The sequence below is a fragment of the Crocuta crocuta genome, unplaced genomic scaffold (genome assembly GCF_008692635.1).
Source record: "Crocuta crocuta isolate KB4526 unplaced genomic scaffold, BGI_CrCroc_1.0 scaffold20, whole genome shotgun sequence".
NCBI lineage: Eukaryota > Metazoa > Chordata > Mammalia > Carnivora > Hyaenidae > Crocuta > Crocuta crocuta.
In genome coordinates, this window is record NW_027527932.1 from 382,150 (window position 1) to 405,361 (window position 23,212).

Below are 23,212 nucleotides of genomic sequence, written 5' to 3' on the forward strand. Positions count from 1 at the left end.
TGGGTTCAGAAATCTTAACTGTATGTAAAAGAAGACTGAAATTTTAAGTGGTACATTTTCTAAGGCAGTATATATATAATTTAAGAATTCTTTTAATTTTGTTTTTAATATGGTAAAAATTCAAACAATCCAAATAGATATAATATTAAAGGTAATTCTCTTTCCCATGAGTCCCCTCCCCAGAGGCAGCCATTTTCAAATTTCCTATGTTTTTATAAGATACTCTATACATGGACAAATAGGTACCAAAAAGAATTGTTTTGAAATCCCACTCCATAGGGACCTAAGACTTCGGCTTAGGTCACGATCTCATGGTTCATGGGCTCTGTGCGGACAGCTCAGAGCCTAGAGCCTGTTTCAGATTCTATGTCTCCCATTCTCTGTTCCTCCCCAACTCCTGCTGTCTCTCAAAAATATATAAAAAAAATTTTTTAAGTGTTGAATCACTATATTGTATACCTGAAACTAATATTACACTGTATGTTAACTAACTGAATTTAAACAAAAACCTTTAAAAATAATATTTTAGGTAAAAAATAGTATATGATGTTACAGAGTGTAGTTCATATTAGAACTGTATAGTGTTTCCCATGGAAGGATTTTGATATATTTTTTCTAAATCTGTATTTGGGATCAGTTTGTAAGAAAAATCTCACCTTTGTCTTTTAGGCTCTTCTAACATATAGGAGTGACCCAATCATGAGGAAAATGTTGAATCATCTGTATTTCTATATCATGCCTGTATTTAACGTTGATGGATACCACTTTAGCTGGACCAGTGTAAGTCGCTTTGCCTATCCATTTGAAAAGAGAAATGGAATAAATAGAAAACAGTCATAGAAGGGGCACCTGGGTGGCTCAGACGGTTAAGCGTCCGATTTCGGCTCAGGTCATGATCTCAGGGTTTGTGAGTTGGAGCCCCATGTCGGGCTGTGTGCTGACAGCCCGCTCAGAGCCTGGAGCCTCTTTTGGATTCTGTGTCTCCCTCTCTCTGTGACCCTCCCCAGCTCATGCTGTCTCTCTCCCACTCTCAGAAAAAAAAAAAAAACAAAAAAACACATTAAAAAATTTTTTTAAAAGAAAAGAAAACAGTTATAGAAGAGGAAGGAAGCTTGGTAGGCAGACAGCCTAATGATTCCAGAACTACTTTACTCCCTCTCCCATCATAGCAGCAACCTTCTGTTTATGTTTGTCCTTGCATAAGATTTCATGTAAGTAAAGATTTCTCCTTTCAGAGAAATTGTGAAAAATCACTAGACTAGTCCAGCTTATTCAGTTTTGCCTGTGAAGAAATAGGCCAAGAGCAGCTAAGAGATAACAAGTGTGTGACAGAAATTGGAGCGTGAACCCGGGTCTCTATTGCTAATTCTATTCTTTCTTCTCCCTGGATTGGTCTGTTCCCCAGGAGCTCTCCCTGCAGTGCTGCGATTCATTCACAGCTGCTAACTGTATGTGGATAATCTTTTAAGTATTCTTTTCTGCACCTATTTTCTTAATTGCATCTAGGATCGATTTTGGAGAAAAACAAGGTCGAGGAACTCAAGGTTTCACTGCCGTGGAGCTGACGCCAATCGTAACTGGAAAGTGAAATGGTGCGGTAAGTTGGAAACTAACTGGGATTCAGATCCAGAGGCTTCTACAGCTTTCTCTCTCAAAAATGTTGAGCCCATCAGGATTCCAGTGTAAGACTACTGGTTTTCTGTATGTGAGAATCTAATAGAGAAAAACAGAGATATATATACATGGTAGCTATACTTTACAAAAGAAAATGAAAGTGATATTTATGCAGATATCAAAAATTTAAATCTCTCAACCCAATCCTAAAAATTTAAAATTTAAACACAGCAGAAAACTGAGGAATATTTAACAGTCAGAAACTAAAACAGGAACTGTGTTTTGTAATATAAATCTGGTTAAATGTTTTCATCCTTTCATTGAGAAAGTGAGAGTTACTCTGATCCTGCCTTCATCTGTCTATGACAATCAAAACTACCAAATCCTTGTCTAGAATCTACCTATCTGAGATATCCTACATCTGTTGATCACTCGCATGCCAGATATATTTCTGCTATATTCCATGCTTCACTAATATGTTTCAAGAAAAGAGAGGATGTCATTTTAAGGAAGGAAATTCTTGCAAAATAAAGAAGCAGGTAGGTACTAGAGAGGGGGAGAAGAGGGAGATAATTAGCCATAGCTAGTATAGAGGAGGCAAAACTTTACCTCTACCTACCTTGGGTTTTCAGCTGAAGCTCTTAAACAAAAGGCAGATTAGCAAGAGAAAAACAGTTTATTAACGTGGGTAGCATGTGTCACCTGGGAAAAACCTCGTGAAAAGTAACTCGAAGTGGCAACTTAGAACTCTGGCCTATACAGCATCTTCAATGAATTTGTAGAGATGACAGCACAAAGGACGGCGTTGGCTTGCGAAGGTAAATGTATAGGAAACAGCTAAGGAAGTAGGGCTCGTTGGCACATTGCTGTGGTGCTGTCTCTGGGATGAGAAGAGTCTGTCTCCAATGAAAGAATTCATATCCTCTCTTTGGACAGAAAGGAGGAGGCAGAGACAACTTTTCCTGCTTAACTGCCTTCAGCGCAAAACAGTTTGTATGTCAAAGAGGAGTATTTTGGGGTGTGACACACTCTGGGTTTCCCTCACTATGAGGGGAGGGAAGGAAAAGTATTATCAAAAGGCAGTTGTAGGGGCACCGGCCTGGCTTAGTCAGTAGAACATGTGACTCTTGATCTCAGGGTTATAAGTTCGAGCCCCAAGTTGAGCATGCAGCCTAACACAGAGCATTGTGTAACGAAGTCTTCTGTTAGTCCCTGGGAAGTGAGGCCTGTCCCCAAATCACTCACTCTGTGATCCCTTGGGTTCTGCATTAGATGCTGCTTCTCCCCTCCTACTCGCATGAGACAGAGCAGCTGGACGTGGGCTTAGACTCCTTCCATACGTCCTTTCCAGGCAACCTCCCTTAATCAATTAAAATTGACAAGAATATGGCTCTAGAATATGACAGGTAGGGTTTGATACTACCATTGATACTCAGTGATTTGGGTGATTTTTTTACCCATCCATTTGTAACAACACCCACCTCAAAGCAGTCTCATAGGAAGTAAAGGAATTTACATATGTTTTTTTTTAAATATTTTTATTTATTTCTAGGAGAGAGAGAGAGAGACAGCGTGAGCAGGGGAGGGTCAGAGAGAGAGGGAGTCACAGACTGAAACAGGCTCCAGGCTCGGAGCTGGCAGTCAGCACAGAGCCCGACGCGGGGCTCGAACCCACAAACGGTGAGATCATGACCTAAGCGAAAGTCCGACGCTTAACCGACTAAGCCACCCAGGAGCCCCAGGAATTTACATATGTTTAATACCTAATTCAGTCCTAGTCCCAAACCGGGATCTAAACATCAATGGCCTGTCTCTTCTCCCCCAAAACTGCAGAACAGTCCATTGATCTCTGAGCCTCAGGTCCATTGTTTGTTAAAGTAATTCTTTCCTTCAGGAGGATTTTGCCCTGATGAGCCATAAGGTAAGCTTAAATGTGTTACCACTTATGAGGGAAGAAAAAGCATCGTGTAAATACTATCAAATATTATTATTGATGGCTGTCTTGATTTTTAAAAAAATTTCTTCTATCTGGACTGAGACAAAAAGCTCTTTTACGTTAACTCCCTAAGACCACTAATTTTTAAAAAAAACTTTTCCCCCTCTCTGATGTGACCATTTAGCATGCTCATAACTGTGTCCTATTTCTTTTTTTTAAAGTTTATTTATTTTGAGAGAGAGCATGAGTGGGAGAGGGACAGAGAGAGAGAGAGAGAATCCCAAGCAGGCCCTGTCTTGTCAGCCCAAAGCCCCCCATAAGCTGAAGTCAGGAGTCGGATGTTTAACGAAGTGAGCCATCCAGGCGCCCCAAGGGTGTCCCATTTCTTTAGTTGGCAGATACCTGCATACATATGATGTCATACAAGTGATGCCCACAGTCATCCCAGCCGAGTGAGTGCGCCGGATGGGTAACTCAGCTCAGTAACACTAGCAGGCCGGCCGGCTCTGCCTGTGTAAAGTTAGACTCTTGTTTATATCCAGTTACAAATGTCTTATTTTCCATTGTTCTTTTTCCTTTACCCAGCTTGTTTCCTTCATACATATGCCTTCATTGATTTCTTAGTTTTATCCGTAGTCCTAACCAGAATTCCTTTTATTCTTCCCATTTTTGAATCATTGTGATTCTTCGTGTGAGTCAGCACTCCAGATGTACCAGGGGATTATGTCAAAAGTAAGTTGCAAAATGACATTGGTAGCTTGTTGTAAGTGGTGTGGGAATGCAGACAGCCCGGCTGGGACCCTCTCTTCCCCCAAGGTGTCCCACGGGGGTCCAACTGATGTGGCAGGGGGTAGATGTGACCTTCCTCGCAGCATCAGAACCATCTCTCCACAGCTATTTGCTTGGTCCAGGGGACAGTGAACCTCACTGAGAGAACCACTCTTAGGTCAAGCGTCTAGAAGTAAGTGAAGTCCCTAAGTGAAGCTCCAAATAAACAGTCACAGTATAAATGACCTAAGAATGCCCAGGGCCATTGAAAACACTATAGAGTCAACATTGCACTGACAAAAACAGCTGTTTCTTTCTCAGTGAGTCTCAAAGAGTAGGACATGAAAATGCTTTTTACCATGAAGAATCTGTAGACTCCCATATTACAGTGTTACACTTCAGTGCATTCAATATAGAGCATACACATGGAAACAGATATATCTTTTCAATACTTCATAGCTCCCCCAGAGGGCGTTCAGGCCATGAAATGCATATTATCGCTCTAAAAGTGGATCCCGCAGAGGGATTCATTAAGTCAGAGTAGTAGTGGGAACCAAGAATAAATATATATATTTTATTCATTCATTTGCCAAAGTTAATTGAGCACATACTCTCTGCTAGGCACTGTGGGGTTTTTCTCCTTCCTCTATGCACTCTTTTAGAGAATGCCATGAGCACAGCTTCCAAATTGGAATAAATCCAGAAGAAAGAAAGGTAAAGACTTTGGATGATATCCATACTTAAGCTTTTTCCCTGAGTAATTCAATGTTGCCTAACCATAAATTGCTATTAGGACAACTTACAGAATGGGAGAATGTATTTGCAAATGACATATCTAATAACAGGCTCTTATTTAGAATGTTAAAATAACTCTTACAACTCAAAAATGAAAAAAGACAGCTCAGTTTTAAATGCACAGGTGATTTAACAGACATTTCATTAAAGAAGATATACAAATAGGAATAAGCACATAAAAAGATGTTCAACATCAAATGCACTTCAGGGTACCATGTCACACCAACTACAATGGCTATAATAAAAAAGTTGGACAATAACAAGTGTTGGTAAGGCTGTGGAAAAATTAGAACTCTCATACTTGCTGGTGGACATGTGAAATGATGTGGCCACTTTGGAAGACTTTTTAATATCACTCAAAATTTAAATACAGACTTACCACATGATCTAGCAATTCCACCTCTACATATGTATCTAAGAGAAATGAAAACATTCATCCATACAATGACATGTATACAAATGTTTATAGCAGCACTATTTATAATAGTCAAAAAGTAGAAACAGCTCAAATGTCTATCACCCAATGAATAGATAAGTATATCCATATAATGCAATATTATTTGGCCATAAAAAAATAAGTACTGAAACATGCTACATGGATAAAACTTGAAAACATTATGCTAAATGAAGTAATCCAATCAACAAATAATATCATAGATTCTGTTTATATGAAATGTCCAGAATAGGCAAATCCATAGATTCAGAGAGTGGATTAGCGGTTGCCAGGGGCTAGGGAGAGAGGGGAATGAAAAGTGCCTGCTGGGATGCCTGGGTGGCTCAGTTGATTGAGTGTCCAACTCTTGATTTTGTCTTAGGTAATGATACCAGGGTTGTGGGATTGAGCCCTGCATTAGGGCTCTGTGTGGAGCCTGCTTGAGATTCTCTCTCTCTCCCTCTGCCCCTTCCCTGCTCACACACACACGTGCTCTTTCTCTCTAAAAATTAAAAAAAATTAAAAGACCAAGGTGAGATCTATTCCAATAATGCAAGATTGGCTCAGAATTAGTGAATCTACTAATATAAGTTATTATGCTTAGTTGTGTTTCTTATAAAGAAAGTAAAGGGTATAGAAACCTAGAGATTTAGAAATTTTGATCATATGGGGTTTGCTCACTGGTGTTTTTTTTAATGTATTTTTTATATAATTGTTATTATTTATATCTGTTTTGCCTAACATTTATTAAGGATTCACTATGAGACAAGCATGTGCTAAGTGCTCAAGATTATTCTTTCGTTGGTAGATGCTATTATTATCCCTATTTAACTGATGAAGAAACTGAAATTCTAAGAAATTAGGAAACTTACTTCAGGTTATATACAAGTTGAGCCACGGTGAGAAGCCAAGTCTGACTGACCCTGTTTTAAGCCATTATACCTGACCTTTTAGGGATCAGCTTGCCAGGAATGGTCATTTCACTTTGTTAAAAAGTTAAACAATGTGAGGTTGCAAAAGGAATAGTTTAGGTATCAAAATATTAATAAAATTATCAAGTTAGTAATGAAATGAAATTAATAAAATTTTAACCAAAATTATGAAATGTAGATAACAGGGAAGTTGGGAATGTTTGGTAAGAGAGGAGAGGAAGGTTTCCAGGTGTTGTTTTTGATGTTGGGCCACTTCATACCATGCAGGTAGTTTGAATTTGCTTATGATATCGAGTATATGATTATGAATTCTCCAGGAAGAAATTCTCCTCCAGATGGAACTTGGTATCTTCCCGTGGAGGCAGATTTTTTGCAGCTTTCATTGAAAGTATTACCTTTTGAGGGCCCAGGTGTAGCCGGGCCCTTATTCCCCTTTCCTACACACTACGAATCCAAATCCTGATCCCTTGCCTCTACGACACGTAGCCATCAAATGAAACAAGACTCTCCGCCAGCAGACACCCCAAGAGTGGCTGCAGCTTTTGTGCCAGCTATCCCAACCCCTCTTCATGTGTGTTCCCGGGGGAACGTGTTTGAGAACGCTGATGTGTATTTAAATTGATTTGTTGAACATTCAGAGGGGTTGATAGCGGGAGCTTTTATCACAGTGTTTGTCACAATTCTGTCATATTGCCAGAAAACCCAACTATCATTTTAGACCTTAACACAGTTAGAATTAGTTTAGGCCTCGATTCTTAATGATAGTTTTAAGACCTTCTATCCTTACTCTGATTCTCTGCGACAACCCTCCCTGTATCTGCTCGTATAGAACCACCTACGCTGCCAGACAACTTGCTTTCTAATTTGCCGACTCCTACAAGCAGTCGTACCACAGGAGCAGTCCTATCACAGCTTCAGAGTAAAGTATACAGCTTCAAGGTACTGCTACCTCTTTTCCCGAATGTTCTTATTCAAATCTTTCTGTAATAGTTCTTTTGATATTTAGGGAGGGCTGACAATGAATGCTAAAATGTGGGAAGACCTGTTTCTTACTGAATTTTCTGGTTTCGTTGGGGTTTTGTTTTGTTTTGTTTTTATTTTTCCTCTCAAATGTCATCACTTTGGTGAACTTACGTTTTTGGGGAGTGTAGTTGACGTGGAATATTATACTAGTTTCATGTGTACAACATGGTGATTCAACATTGATATACATTACAAAGTGATCACCGTAAGTCTGGCTACCATCGGTCACCATACAGAGTTGTTACAGCATTATTGACCATATGGCCTACATTAGTAGGTCTAGATCTCGTGACTTAATTTATATCCGGAGGTTGGCACCTCTTAATCCCCTTCACCTATTTTATCCATTTCCCCCAACACTCACTCCCCTCCCCTCTACCAACCACCAGGTTTTTCTCTGTATCCATGAGTCTATTTCTACTTTGTTTTGTTTGTTCATTTGCTTTGTTTTCTATATTCCAAATGAAAGTGAAATCACACAGTGTTTGTCTTCCCCTAACTTACTTCACTAAGCATAATACTCTCTAGCTCCATCCATGTTTTACAAGTGGCAAGATTTCATTCTTGTTTATGGCTGAGTAATAGTCTATTATTTATACGTATATACATACCACCTCTTTATCCATTCATCTGTCAGTGGACATTTAGGTTACTTATGTACCTTGCCTATTGTAAATAATGCTGCAGTGAACATAGTGGTGCATATATCTTTTCAAATTAGTCTTTTTATTTTCTTCAGATAAATTGCCAAAATCAGAATTACTGGATAAGTATGGTAATTCTGTTTTTAATCTTTTGAGGACTCTCATACTGTTTTCCATAGTGACTATAACCAATTTGTGTTCCTACCAGAGAGCATAAGGGTCCCATTTGTTTTCTCTGCATTCAGGCCAACACTTATTATTTCCTGTCTTTTTGACACTATCCAGTCTGACTGATGTGAGGTGATATCATATTTTGGTTTTGATTTGTATTTCCCTCGTGATTAATGATGTTGAGTCACTTTTCATGTGCCTTTTGGCCATCTGTACGCCTTCTTTGGAGAAATGTCTATTCAGGTCCTCTGCCCATTTTTTTAATCAGAATTTTTCTGGTGTTGAGTTATATCAGTTCTTTTTATATTTTAGATATTAACCTTTTAACAGGTGTATCTACCAATATTTTCTCCTATTCAGTAGGTTACCTTTTCATTTTGTTTATGGTTTCCTTCACTATGCAAAGGAATTTTATCTTGCTATCATCCCATTTGCCTATTTTTGCTTTTGTTACTTTTGTTATTTGCCTTGTCTACAGAGACAAATCAAAAACATATTGCTGAGACTGAAGTCAAAGACCTTACTGTCTATGTTTTCTTTTAGGAGTCTTACGGTTTCCAGTCTTACATTTAAGTCGTTAGCTATGCTCACCGCCATCCCACCAATGCTGCCCTCTTTAACCCATTTTGAGTTTATGTTTATATGTGAAGAAAGCGGTTCATTCTTTTGCATATAGTTGTCCGACAACATGTCTCCAACATGTCGCCAACAGTATGTATTGGAGAAACTGGCTTTCCCACATTGTACATTTTGGCGTCCTCTGTCAAAGATTAATTGTTCATATAAGCATGGGTTTTTTTCTGAACTCTCTGTTCTGCTGATCTATGTATCTATTTTTTGTGCCACTACCACACTGTTTTGATTATTGTACCTTTGTAGCATAGTTTAAAATTTTTCAGCTTTGTTCTTTTTTCTCAAGATTCCTTTGGCTACCCAGGGTCTTTTATGGTTCCATACAAATTTTAAAGTTATTTCTTCTAGTTCTGCAAAAAAAAAAAAAGTCATTGGAATTTCAATAGGAATTGTATTGAATCTCTACATTGCCTTGGAAGGAATGGACATTTTACCGATGTTAATTCTTCTAATCCATGATCATGGATTTATTTGTGTTATTTTCAATATTTTTCACTGGTGTCTTTATAGTTTTCAGAGTATAGGTCTTTTATTTCATTCATTAGTTTTTTTCCTAGTTTTTTTTCAGATGCAGTTGTAAATGGGATCATTTTCTTAATTTCTCTGATTATTCATTATTAATTTATAGAAATGCTATATTTATGTATGCTGATTTTTTTATCCTGCATCTGTACTGAATTCGTTTGTTCTAATCATTTCTAAAGGAGATTCTAGGGTTTCCTAAATATAGTATTATGGAATCTGCAAATATAGTGACTGTTTTACTTCTTCTTTTCCAATTTGGATGATTTTCATTCCTTTTTCTTGTCAGATTGCTGTGGCTAGAATTTCAACTAGCCACAGTTGAAATAAAAGTGCTAAAATTGGGCATCACTGTCTTGTTCCTGATCTTAGGGTCAACACTTTCAGCTTTCCACCATTAAATGTACTGTTATCTCTGGATTTGTCATGTATGGATTTTATTTTGTTGAGGTATGTTGCCGCTACACCCACTTTGTTGTGAGTTTTTATCATAAATGAATGTTTAATATTATGAAATGGGTTTTCTGCATCTATTGAGACAACTGTGATTTCTTTTAGTAAAGTTTGTTTATTTATTTTGAGAGAGACAGTAAGTAGGGGAGAGGCAGAGAGGGCGAGAGAGAGAAAGAGAAAATCCCAAGCAGACTCCACACTGTCAGCACAGAGCCCAACACAGGACTCAAACTCATGAACTGTGAGTTCATGACCTAACCTGAAATCAAGAGTGGGATGCCTAACCAATGGATCCATCAAGGCACCCCAAGATAACCATGATTTTTATTCTTCATTTTGTTCATGTGGTATAGCATGTTGATTGATTTGTGGATATTGAACCATCCTTGCATCCCTGTAATAAATCCCACTTAAACATAGTGTATGTTCCTTTTAATATATTGTGGGGTCTGGTTTGCTAATATTCTGTTGAGAATTTTTACATCTATGTTCATCAGGGATATTGGCCTAAAATTTTCTTTTATTGTCATGTATTTGTCTGATTTTGATATCAAGATAATATTGACCTCATAGAATAAGTTTGTATAGTTTCAATTTTTTGGAATAGTTTGAGAATAAATGTTAACTTTTCTTTAAAATTAGGTAGAATTCATCTGGTAGAAGCAGTCTGGTCCTGGACTTTTGTGTGTTTGGAAGGTTTTGATGACTGATTCAATTTCATGACTAGTAATCAGTTTGTTCAAATTTTCTATTTCTTCCTGCTTCAGTCCTGGAACACTGTATATTTTTAGAAATTGTAAGGTTTTTATCCATTTCTTCTATGCTGTCCCATTTGTTGGTGTATAATTATTCTAGTAGCCTCTTAGGGTTATTTGTATTTCTGTGATATTCATTATGACTTCTCCTTCATTTCCAATTTTACTTATTTGGGCCCTCTTTTTTTTATGAGTCAGGCTAAAGTTTTATTAATTTTGTTTATCTTTTCAATAAACTAGCTCTTAGTTTCATTGAGTTTTTTCTTTTTTTTCAGTTTCAGTCTTGGTTTCATTTACTTCCATTCTGTTAACTTTGAGGTTTCTTTCTTTTTTTTTGGTTCTGTAGATGTAACTTTAGATTGTTTATTTGAGATTATTCTTGTTTCTTGGAGTAGACCTGTGTCACTATAAGTTTCCCTCTTAGAATTGCTTTTGTGGAGCACCGTGGGTGGTTCAGTCAGTTGAGCATTCAACTACACCTAAGGTCATGATCTTTGTGAGTTCAAACCCCACACTGAGTTCAACCATGATCTTGTGGTTTGTGAGTTCAAATCCCTGTTGTCGGCTCAGAGCCCACTTCAGATCCTCTGTCCATCTCTTTCTGCCCCTCCCCCACTTACACTTCTCAAAAATAAATAAAATAGTTAAAAACAATAATTTAACAAAAAAGAATTGCTTTTGTTTGTCCCATATATTTTGGAACATTGTGTTTCTATTTTTATTTGTCTCCAGGTATTTTTTTTCTCTGTGATTCTTTGATTAACCCATGGGTTATTTAGTATCATGTTGTGTTATTTTCCAGTATTACTTTTGTAAATGATTTTTACTTTCATACTGTTGGGATCAGAAATGATGCTTGATATGATTTCAGTCTTCTTAAATTCATTGAGACCTATTTTGTGAACTAATGTGAACTATCGTGGTGAGTGTTCTATGTGAACTTGAGAATAATGTGTATTCTCAACTCCATTCTCATTCTCCAACTGTTTTGGAATGGAATGTTCTCTGTGTATGTGTGTGTGTGTGTTTCCTTATATCCATCTGATCTAATGTGTCATTTAAAGCCAATTTTCCTTATTGATTTTCTGTCTGGATGATCTAGCCGCTGACATAAGTATGGTACTAAAGTTTGCTGCCATTATGTCTTATTGTCATTCTCTCCCTCTGTTTCTGTTAGTAGTTACTTTGTGTATTTTGTTGTTCTATGTTGAGTACGTAGATATTTACAAGTATTATCTTCTCTTGTTGAATTAATCCTTTTATCATTATGTAATGCCCTTCTTTGGCATTACAACCTTTGTTGTAAAGTCTGTTTTGTCTGATATAAATATTGCTACCCCAGATTTTCACTTCCTTTTGCATGGGATATCTTTTTCCATTCTTTCACTTTCAGTCTGTATGTTTTTTAGGCCTGAAGTGAGACTCTTGTAGGCAGCACAGAAATGGGACTTGTTTTTTAATCCATGCAGTTACTATATGTCTTTTGGTTGGCGTATTTAGTCCATTTGCATTTAAAGTAATTATTGGCACATACATATTTATTCTCATGTTGCTTGGTTTCTGGTAGTTTTTGTAGTTCTTCTCTGTTCTTTTCTTATTTTCTTCTCTTCCCTTGTGATTTGATGATTTTCATTAGTATTGATCTTTGGATTCCTTTATGTTTATTTTTTGTGTGTCTGTCAGGTTTTTGGCCTTTGATTACCGTGAGATTCATATATTATATCCTCAGTCTATAGCAGTCTATTTTAAGCTGATGGTCACCTAAATTGAAACATATTCTAAAAGCACTAAATTTTTTACTCCCTCTTCCATATTTTGTGTATATGATATAATATTTTACATCTTTTGGGGCATCTCTTAACTAATTATTGTAGATATAACTGAGTCTGTATTTTAACCTTCATACTAGCTTTATAAATGATTGATCTACTTACTACCTTTACTATGCTTGCATTTTCTAGTGAAAGCTTTTCTTTATTAATTTTCTTATTTCTAGCTATGGCTTTTCCCCCCACATTTAAAGAAGTCCCTGTAACATTGATTGTAAGGCCAGTTTTAATGGTGATCAACTCCTGTAGTTTTTGCTTGTTAGGCAAACTCTCTCCTGCAATTCTGAGTGATAATTTTGTTGGGTAGAGTATTCTCACTTGTAAATTTTTTTCATTTCAGCACTTTGACTATATTGTGTCACTCACTTCTGGTCTGCAAAGTTTCTCCTGAAAATCAACTTATAGTCTTGTGGGGTTTTCCTTGTATATAACTTGTTGTTTTTCACTTGCAGCTTTTATGATACCTTATCTTTGATGTTTCACATTTTGATATTAATATGTCTTGGTGTGGCTCTCTTTGGGTTCATTTTATTTGGGATTCTCTGTATTTCCTAGACTTGTATGTCTATTTTCTCTGCCATGTTAGGGAAATTTTCAGCTCTTATTTCTTCAAATGGATTTTCTATCCCTCTTTCTCTCTCTCTCCTTCTGAGACCCTTATATTACAAATGTTATTATACCTGTTGTTGTCCCATATGTATCTTAAACTATCATTTTTTAAATTCTTTTTATCTTTTTGCTCTTCCAATTGGGTGACTTCCACTACCCTATCCTCCAAATTGCTGATCCATTTTATATCATCCAATCTACTGTTGATTCTTTTTTACATATTTTTCATTTCAGTTACTGTTTTCTTCAGTTCTGATTTGTTCTTTTTTTATGTCTTCTATCTCTTTGTTGAATTTTTCACCGTATCTATCCATTCTTCTGAGTTTGGTGGGCATCTTTATAAAAATTACTTTGAACTCTAGGGGCGCCTGGGTGACTTAGTCGGTTAAGCGTCCGACTTTCGCTTGGGTCATGATCTTGCGGTTCGTGGGTTCGAGCCCCGCGTCGGGCTCTGTGCTGACTGCCAGCTCAGAGCCTGGAGCCTGTTTCAGTCTGTGACTCCCTCTCTCTCTGACCCTCCCCTGCTCATGCTGTCTCTCTCTCTCTCTCCTAGAAATAAATAAAACGTTAAAAAAAAATTTAAAAATTACTTGAACTCTTTATCTGGTAGATTGTTTCCCTCCATATTGGTTAGTCTTTTTCTTGCAGTTTTGTCTTGTTCTTTTGTTTGGAACACATTCTTCTGTCTCATCATTTTGCCAGACTCTGTTTTTATGTTTTAGGTTGATAAGTGACATCTCCCATTCATGAAGGAGTGGCTTTAGGTAGAAGGTGTCCTATGGAGTCCAGCTGTGCAACCCCCCTGGTCACTTAAGCCAGGCACTTCAAGGGTATTCCCCGTGTAGGCTGCATGCCTTCCCTGTTGCTGGATTGCAGTTGCTATAAACTTGCTGGTGTGTGGGGCTGTCCCCAGTGTGGCTGTCTGTGAGGTCTAAGCCCAATGGCTGTAGGTGCACTAGTGTGTGTGATTGGCTCCTGGTGCAGCTGGCTATAAGGCTAGGTAGGGCCCCACAGCTGCAGGTGAATTTGTTGGTGGGGCAGGCCTCTGACTATGTAACTGTGAGATATGATCAGAACTTTTGCAGGTACTTCAGTGTGTGGGAGCTGGCCCATCATGCTGGGGGCTTCCTGGGAGGGGTACCAGTACTGGCTAAGGCTGCCTACTGGGTGTGGCAGGGCAGGGGGCCTCTTAGAGGAGCACTGACCAGGCAGGTTGGGCAGGGTGAGTCTGCAATGGAAAACTGGGGTGGGATGAGTGGTGCCAGATGGAGAGTATCAAAAATGGTGCCTAGCAACACCAGGACAGCTCAGTAGAAGGGAGTGGGGGGAAAAATGGCACCCACTAGCACTTCCATCCCTGAAGAAAGTCCCAACATATCACTGCCCTTCCTGGACACAGTCAGTGAATCTCCTTTATGTATAACCCATAAGCTTTCCAAACTGCTACCCCTGGGCTGAGCCTTGGAGTGAGATTGTGCATATGACATTTTAGAGCAGAATCTAAATTTCTTACTGTCTTGGCTCTCCTAGAAATAGGGCTCACTGGTTTTCAAAGCTAGACACTATAGGGGCTCATTTTCCTAATACAGGCCCTCCAGTCTGGGAGACTAATATGGGGCTCAGATTCCACCCCCCCCCCCATGTTTCATGTGTCATCTTTACTTGTGATATCCCTCCCATTTGCAGACCATTGGATCAGAGTTGTGGGTCCCAACTAGACAGCCTCTCCACCCCTCCTGCCCACCTCAATGTTGCTTTTTCTTTATACCCTTAGTTATATAAAATATGCTCTGCAAGTCCTCGGGTCATTCTCAGAAAGGGGTTGTTCTGTATGTACTGTAGTTTTTCAGGTTTCTGTGGGAGAAGGTGAACTTGGGATTTTTCTGCTCCACTATCTTGATCCAGCTCTCTGTTGTTACTTTAGATGTTTTCTAAGTTTCTCTTCTAATGAAATCTTTAGTGAGTGTCATGGATAGGTAGTCTCCATCCATTCCAACCTCTTTCTATAGACTTCTTGCACTATTGAGGCCAAAAAAGATAAAGACTGCATTTCCTAGACCTACTTACAGCTAGGGATCTGAGTATGATTTAGGTTCTACCCTTTAGGTGCCCTCATGTGAGACTTAGAATGTGGAAAGTAAGATATAAGTCATTTTGTTGTGGCTTCTGTTGTTCCTGCTGTCTTGCACCATGGTGCAGGTCTGTGGTGTATCCGAAGCAGCTTCCCCGTCCTGACTCTTCCCTGAATATACTGCTTCCTCCTCTTTGAAAAGGGAGGAGCCCTCCTGGTAACCTGCATCATACCTCTTGAAGTCATCCAAGGTGGTTCAAACTAGAGTTTCTTTCCTATGGTTCTGAAAACCATTTAACACCTTATATCTTTTTTTTAAATCCCCTTTGTTTAAACTAGCTGAAGTGGATTCTGTGCCCTTTCATGAAACCCTGGCCAGCATAATCTCTCATAACATTTCATTTTCTAGTCCACATCTATTACCTTGGCCAAAAATTCTTTTTTTTTTTTTTTTTTTTGAGGATTATTATTTTATTTATTTATTTTTTTACAAATAGTTTATTGTCAAATTAGTTTCCACATAACACCCGGTGCTCATCCCCACAAGTGCCCTCCTCCCTGCCCATCCCCCCTCCCCCCCACATCCATCAGTCCTCAGTTTTTGTCAGCATTCAAGAGTCTCTCATGGTTTACCTTGGCCAAAAATTCTTATCATTTCATAAGCTTTTTCTGACATTCAGTACAGTTTTTCTTGTTCTTTGTTTTCATTTTCGGTACTACCCCACCTTGTCATAGTCATTTACCACTCATACTATTTTGGTTTCTAAAATAATATGTCTAATAGACATATTAACAGCTTATTATTTCTATTTCCTTAGTATTACTTGTATAAAGAATGTACTGTAAATTCTTTTCCATGCCCCTTTAACTAATCAACCTTAGACATATTTTTGCAAACTTCCTTCTTTATAGGATAGAGAATCAAAAGGCTAAACCGAAAATCCTTCTAAGACTTAAAGAAAACACAAAAAGCTCTTATCTTCTTCTCTTGCTATTTAAATATATATGTTCCAGTTAATACGCCATTTAAAAGAGTTATTTTATCACTTGTGAATTTACCCATACATCCTTTTTTTCTCTAATCCAAATATTATCTGCAAAACTCCACCTCCCTATTTTACCCTTCTCACTTCTTATGCAAGACACACCCATGAGCTTTTGTAACCACAGATTAAATAATGTGTAGTACCAATAGAGTGTATGTACACAAAATGATACATTTTTGTTTTATTTCCAATCATTCTTGTGGATAAATATGTAAGAATCTGTATGTGAGGGACAATACCTCAGTTTATTTGTAACATCTATTCCAACATCAGAAATAAATAAATATCTTTGTTGAACTTTTAAAGATGATGTTACAAACAAAAAGTAAAAGCCATTTACAAATAATTTATTTTGTTGAAAGTCACTTAAGTAGCATATAAAAATGACATTTTTATTTTTTTTAAATTTTTTTAAATGTTTTATTTATTTCTAGGAGAGAGAGACAGAGACAGCGTGAGCAGGGGAGGGTCAGAGAGAGAGGGAGTCACAGACTCTGAAACAGGCTCCAGGCTCTGCAGTCAGCACAGAGCCCGACGCGGGGCTCAAACCCACAAACCGTGAGATCATGACCTGAGCGAAAGTCGGACGCTTAACCGACTAAACCACCCAGGTGCCCCTAAAAATGACATTTTTAAAGTGAGGTATGATGGAGGTGGCAGAATCAATCCCTCAGCTCCTGGGACACTGAGATACTGATTTTTTTCATTTGCACTGATTTTTTAAGTCCAGTAAGTTTATTGCATCTGCTCACCAGGTAACCCTCCCACGCCGCTCAATAGTTAGGAGGCCTCCAGTCTTGCCTTGGGCATGCATACAAGACAGGTTTTTAAAGCTTTTATCTGCTAATTCTTTTTCTACTATGCTGGTTGCTTTTCAGCATTATTTAATTTCTGAGCTCACCAAAAACAAACTACATCTCTCTAATTTTCTTCCAGCTGTATCATTTGCATTTGGCAAGTCATGTTATTTTTTTTCATAGATTTCATTTATATCTAACTGCTTTGAATTTTTGAGTCCTCATTACTACTTGTTTTTAACATCTCATAAGCTTTATTGCATTATGTTCCTTAGGGGTCACTAATGTTATTAAATATTTTCCATGTTATCAGATTCTCAATTCCTTTCCAATCCATATACTTATTTTTAATCCAGACTCCTTTTGAAGTAACTTTTGTTATTAAAACAATCTTCTTTTTTTAAAAAAAAAAGTTTTTAAACAATCTCTTCTAAATGCTATTCATACGTGCAGAATTAGAAAAACAATGATACTCTTTTTATCTGCCACTTTTTGTAATTGTTTGAAAAGCTCTTTTATGCTCAGTGATGACAGGAGACTCATGGGTAGTCACCGTGCCTTTATACTGTCTTCCAGAACAGCATTTCCCAAACCACAAACAATCCTAGTGAAATGCTGCACCCTAGCACTCCAGGAGAGGCTATTAGGTGCCTGGGAAATAACTGTCTTAGTCTGTTTGGGCTGCTATAACACAAAACACCAAAGACTGGGTATCCTGTAAAAACAAACATTCATTTCTGGCAGTTCCAAAGGCTGGGATGTCCGGGATCATGGCGCCAGTGTCTACTGAAGGCTTCCTGGTTCATAGATAACACCTTCTCACTGTGTTCTTGCATAGTGGTAGGTGTTAGGGAGTTCTCTGGGATCTCTTTTCTAAAGTCACCAATCCTGTTTGTGAGGGCCCTAACCTTGTGATCTAATTACCTCCCAAAGGCCCTACCTCCTAATACCATCACATGGAGCATTAGAATTTCAACATATGAATTGGAGAGGACACAAAAATTCAAACTGTGGCAATAACTGATACTAATGATGGCACAATTTTTAAGTTGTAAGAAAAACTTCTACAGTGTAAGAAAAAAATGCCAAACACATTTTCTATAGTTATCTCAAAAGTTATCAGATGCATGACTATATTCATTCATTCATTTATTCAGTTACTATTTTGCTGAGCTCGTTATTGGGAATATTGCACTCAACAACACAAATCAGGTTGTTAGACATGCTATGGAAAAATATATAGTACTAAGCAAGTAATAGTGCCAGGGGCAGGCGTGGGTGAGGTAGTTTTAGGTGGTATAGGGAAGACCAATCTGATAATACAAGACTTGAGAGCAAAGGAGGTTTGGGGGAAAAGCTGGTAAAGGGAACAATTGAGTAAAGGCTCCAAATTAGAAGCATCTTTGATGTGTCTAAGGAAGAGCAAGAAAAGGCTATTTGTCTGGAGCTGAGTGAGGAATGAAGAGTGAGGAAAGAGAGGAAAAAGAAGAAGTCAGAGAAGTGGTCAGAGGCAAGCTGTTACAGGTCCAGGATTAAGAACTTTGGAGTTTGCTCTGAATGAGATGAGAAACCACTAGAGAATTTGAGTCGAGAGGTGACATGATCTAACTAACTTGTTAAGATAACTATTTTGGCTACTCTGTATCAAACGGATTGTTGAGGGTAGATATTTGTATTCAAATTACACTTTCCCATTTGAAAGCATTGCTTTCAAAATATAAAATTCTGACCTATGAATATTCTTATCTACATCTTTAGACAACCATTGCATAAACCATACCAAATTCTAAATGTAAATATAACTTTATTGTATAAGGAACTAAGTTTTTTTAAATTCATACATCTTTTATTCTTCTTTTGGCAAACATCAGATAATATGAGCAAAACTGTATTGCTCACTATAGTTACAAACATTCTTTTTTGCTTTATACAAGTTGGTAAACATATGTAAATGGATAAAATTCCTGGCTAAAGAAATATTCCAAAACTCTGACATATACTTTTCTGAGTTAGGAGAAAAGAAAACTTAGGAAACTTCCATTAGACCATAATCATAGAGCAAACTAAATTAGTATATGCTGTTTTTAAATTAACATTTACCTTTTTTTAAATCTTCAATTTTTTTTGTTGCAGCTAAAATGATTTTTATCTGAAGTTTTATGAAAGAACAGAAGCTGACCACACAAATCTTGCTCATAACCATATTGGCTATTTCAAAATAAAAAATAATAAAAATAAACCCATAATCAAGAAAATTCCACTCATTAGAAAAAATAGTTACCACAAATTATTTTAAATAGATGGCATTTATAATAACTAGGTGTCATGATATTTGTTTTATTCCTTTTTAATGCTTATCTTTTAATTTTAAAGTAACAGGAACTTAGGTGGCTCAGTTGGTTAAGGGTCGACTTCGGCTCAGGTCATGATCTCACAATTTGTGAGTCCAAACCCTGTGTCAGGTTCTATGCTGACAGCTCAGACCCTGGAGCCTGATTCTGATTTTGGGTTTCCCTCTGTCTCTCTGCCTCTCCCTGGCTCATGCTCACTCTCGCTCTCGCTCTTGCTCAAAAAAAAAAAAAAAAAAAATTCAAAAAGAATTAAAAAGTAAATAAATAAAGTAACAGATTACTTCATAATAAAGCGAAGCTATCTAGCATTTTATAGTTCTTTCATAAGTTTCAGACCCAAAAATTTCAGATCAAGGGTTACAAAACAGCCTTCAGAATATATTATGTTTAACAGACAGAATGGTTTTCTTACCTTTTGAATTAGAACACCTTCAGACAGTACTTACTTGCTCTACCCGACCACAGTCCCCACTAGCTTCCCACATTGTCAGCAGCTGAGCATGTGAGACTGAACCCAATATTTACTTATAAAACTTAGTTGCAGTCATGGAGCAAAAATTCACATATTATAAACTTGATGCTAAATCTTAATACATATTCCTAACATGGGAATCAAACCGAAAAGGCCTCATTTTTATCATACTTGGAACTAAGTGTTTTTTAAAAGAAACCAAAGTAAAGGCAAGCAACCATGCAAGAAAAATTTTGCAGTTAATATAGCAGAAAGATTTTATTAGTATTTTGATATAAACACTTAAACATTCATAATAAAAATAATTTTTTTAACATTTATTTATTTATTTATTTTAGACAGAGAGAGACAGAGCATGAGCTGGGGAGGGTCAGAGAGAGAGGGAGACACAGAATCTGAAGCAGGCTCCAGGGTCTAAGCTGTCAGCACAGAGCCCAATGCGGGCTCGAACACATGAACCGTGAGACCATGACCTGAGCCGAAGTTGGACGCCTAACCAACTGAGCCACCCAGGCGCCCCCTTTTTTTTCTTTTTAACATTTAGTAATAAAAATAAGTTTTAAGAGTCCACATAAAATGTGAAGAAAAATTCCCAGACTCTAGAAGTTAAAATTTTGAAAAAGTCATAATTCATGAAAATAAACCAACATGATAAAATGGGGAACCTCCTAGTAATCAAAAACAGGATTAAAAGAAGATAACATTTTATTATAAAACTATCTCCCAAATGCTTAATATGATACCTAAGCAATGGTAAAAGTAAAACTGGGACAGTGTATTCTAATGGGGCATTAGAAAGCAACATGCATGCATTCTGTTTTACACCCTGTGCTGGGCACCTGGGAAGCAGAGAAAGATCCAACAGATTCTGTCCTTACAAGGTTTAAAATCATTGAGGTTGGGGCGCCTGGGTGGCTTAGTCGGTTAAGCGTCCGACTTTCGCTTAGGTCATGATCTCGCGGTTCGTGGGTTCGAGCCCCGCGTCGGGCTCTGTGCTGACTGCCAGCTCGGAGCCTGGAGCCTGTTTCAGAGTCTGTGACTCCCTCTCTCTCTGACCCTCCCCTGCTCACGCTGTCTCTCTCTCTCTCCTAGAAATTAAAAAAAAAAAAAGAAAAAAACATTAAAATCATTGAGGTTAATTTGCAACAACGTGGCTGGAACTGGTGTGTCTTACGCTAACCAAAATAAGTCATTCAGAGAAAGACACATATCATCTAATTTCACTCATATATGGAATTTAAGAAACAAAACAGATGAACGTAAGGGAAGGGAAGCAAAAACAGTATGAACACAGAGAGGGAGACAAACCATAAGAGACTCTTCAATACAGAGAACAAACTGAGGATTGCTGGCATGGTGGTGGGAGGGGCGATGGGCTAAATGGGTGATGGGCATTAAGGACACTTGTTGGGATGAGCACTGGGTATTATATGTAAGTGATGAATCACTAACTTCTGTTCCTGAAATCATTATTACACTATATGTTAACTAACTTGGACTTAAATTTTAAAAAATAAAGTTCAATTCCATAATTTCAAAAATTATGATCAAGGTATGATCTCGTTGCCAGTATGAGACTTTAAGTTAGGCCACCCTATTGCATCCCTGAGAATTTAGCAAAACTCCATATAGCCATAGGAGTCATTCAATAACTATACTGAGCACCTAATATTTGCAGGTACTCTGTTTGGATGCTACTTTGCAATGTGTCTTCAGATTGAAGAAACAGTTTGTAATTTTCTTCTTCAAATGCATTTTTCTCTATGTTTAAATGACACTTTAAATAAAAATATATTTTCTGACCATCTAACTTGGACCCACTGGTTTTTTAAAAGACAGAAAGAATAAAAATGTGAAGGTTATGGGTAACAGGCAATATTAGATATTCCTGTTGAGCGTGTGAATGAGTACAGCTTCTGTGCAATGACATTTGGCAATGTCTACCAAAATTAAAAATACACACTTTTTGACTAAGTAATTCTCCTTTTAGGAATTTATCCTCTTGCCATACTCACATGTGTGGAAAATAACATATGTGCAAGGATATTTGCTGCAGCTCTCGCTGTAATAAGAGATTAGAAGCATCCCAAATGCCCATCAACAAAGGACTAGTAAATTAGGCTGCAACAATACAGTGCAATAGACAGAAATAGCCAAAATTAGATAGCTATTTTATGTGCAGTTATGGAAAAATCTCCAGGATTGCAAACACACACACATACACAGTTAAACAAGAAAGCTTTTAAGGTTAATGTATGTAAAGGATATTATTTGTGTATAAAAGATAATAAAACTGGCTTTTTGTTTATGAATGCATAGACTGACCCTGGAATAATACAAGAAGGTAGTAAAAGTGATTGCTTCTGAGGAAAAGAAATAGATGAGTAGACAGATGGAGAGAGCAATTTACATGACATAACCACGTGCATCCATTGGCCTTTCAAAAAAATTAAAAGCTTTTCTTAAAAAACTAAGAATGTTAACTAAAAGCAAGCTCCAGAATGCACCTGCCACCATTCAAAGCACTTCTTCTCCTTTCCTATTATTTAGCTTTTTTATTTAGCTTAGTTATAATTAGTAAAACATGAGAGGGTGGTACCAAAAGAGACAGCTTATAAGCTTACAGGGAAATTACACTCTTCCACCACCACTCCTCACTGCCCTCACTCACCACCTCTACCAAATGGGGTAGAGGGTAGGAAATGTCAAAATAGAGTTCCCACTTCGTCACATATTGTCTAATCTAATAACTACCAAATGCACTGCCCTCTACTCCTCTGGTTCCCCATCATTTCTCTCGATGTTCTACTAAAAGATGTTGATTGTGAAATAGATTCAAGAGGAAAAACTCGAGGTTTACAGTGATTCAAACATTTTACAGAATTAGTTATATTATATAAAGAGATATAAGGTGTAAATCAGCAAAAATATTTTTATGTGACATATTTCATTAGAACTCAGTATCTGTTTCTTATACTGGCACCTACTTAGAATAAGGTTGTAGCATGTCATTGTAGCCTTTGTACTTGTGAAGGAGAGATTCCAGAGTAGCCTTCCAGCAAGTTCCACAACAAGAAAACAGCACTAACTCATCTCATTCACCTCCCCTAGATTCAGAAGTTACATGGGCAACAGTCAAAGACAAAGTAGTAATATGATGCAAACCTATGGACTCCCTTTTCTTTTTATTTATTCTCATTCCCAGGTACAATTCTTACTCTCAGGTTCATATTTCTACATATTTTAAGGGTGGTCCAGAAAAGTAGAGAACAACATTGTTGTTCAGGCTCTGGTATAATCTCTTAACTTTTATTGTAACCTTAAATTATAATAAAACTGACCTTCAAACATAAAGCAC

At 37.4% G+C, this 23,212-nt stretch overlaps 1 protein-coding gene across 1 annotated transcript in view; it reads left to right on the top strand.

The window, feature by feature from the left end:
* The window catches only part of CPA6 (carboxypeptidase A6), a 316,507-nt gene that overhangs the window by 270,026 nt on the left and 23,269 nt on the right, over positions 1–23,212 (top strand). Inside the window, exons 7-8 of the mRNA XM_077751832.1 lie at positions 670–780; positions 1,507–1,597. Of these exons, the coding sequence (XP_077607958.1) occupies positions 670–780; positions 1,507–1,597 (202 nt within the window). The remainder of the gene's footprint in view (positions 1–669; positions 781–1,506; positions 1,598–23,212) is intronic.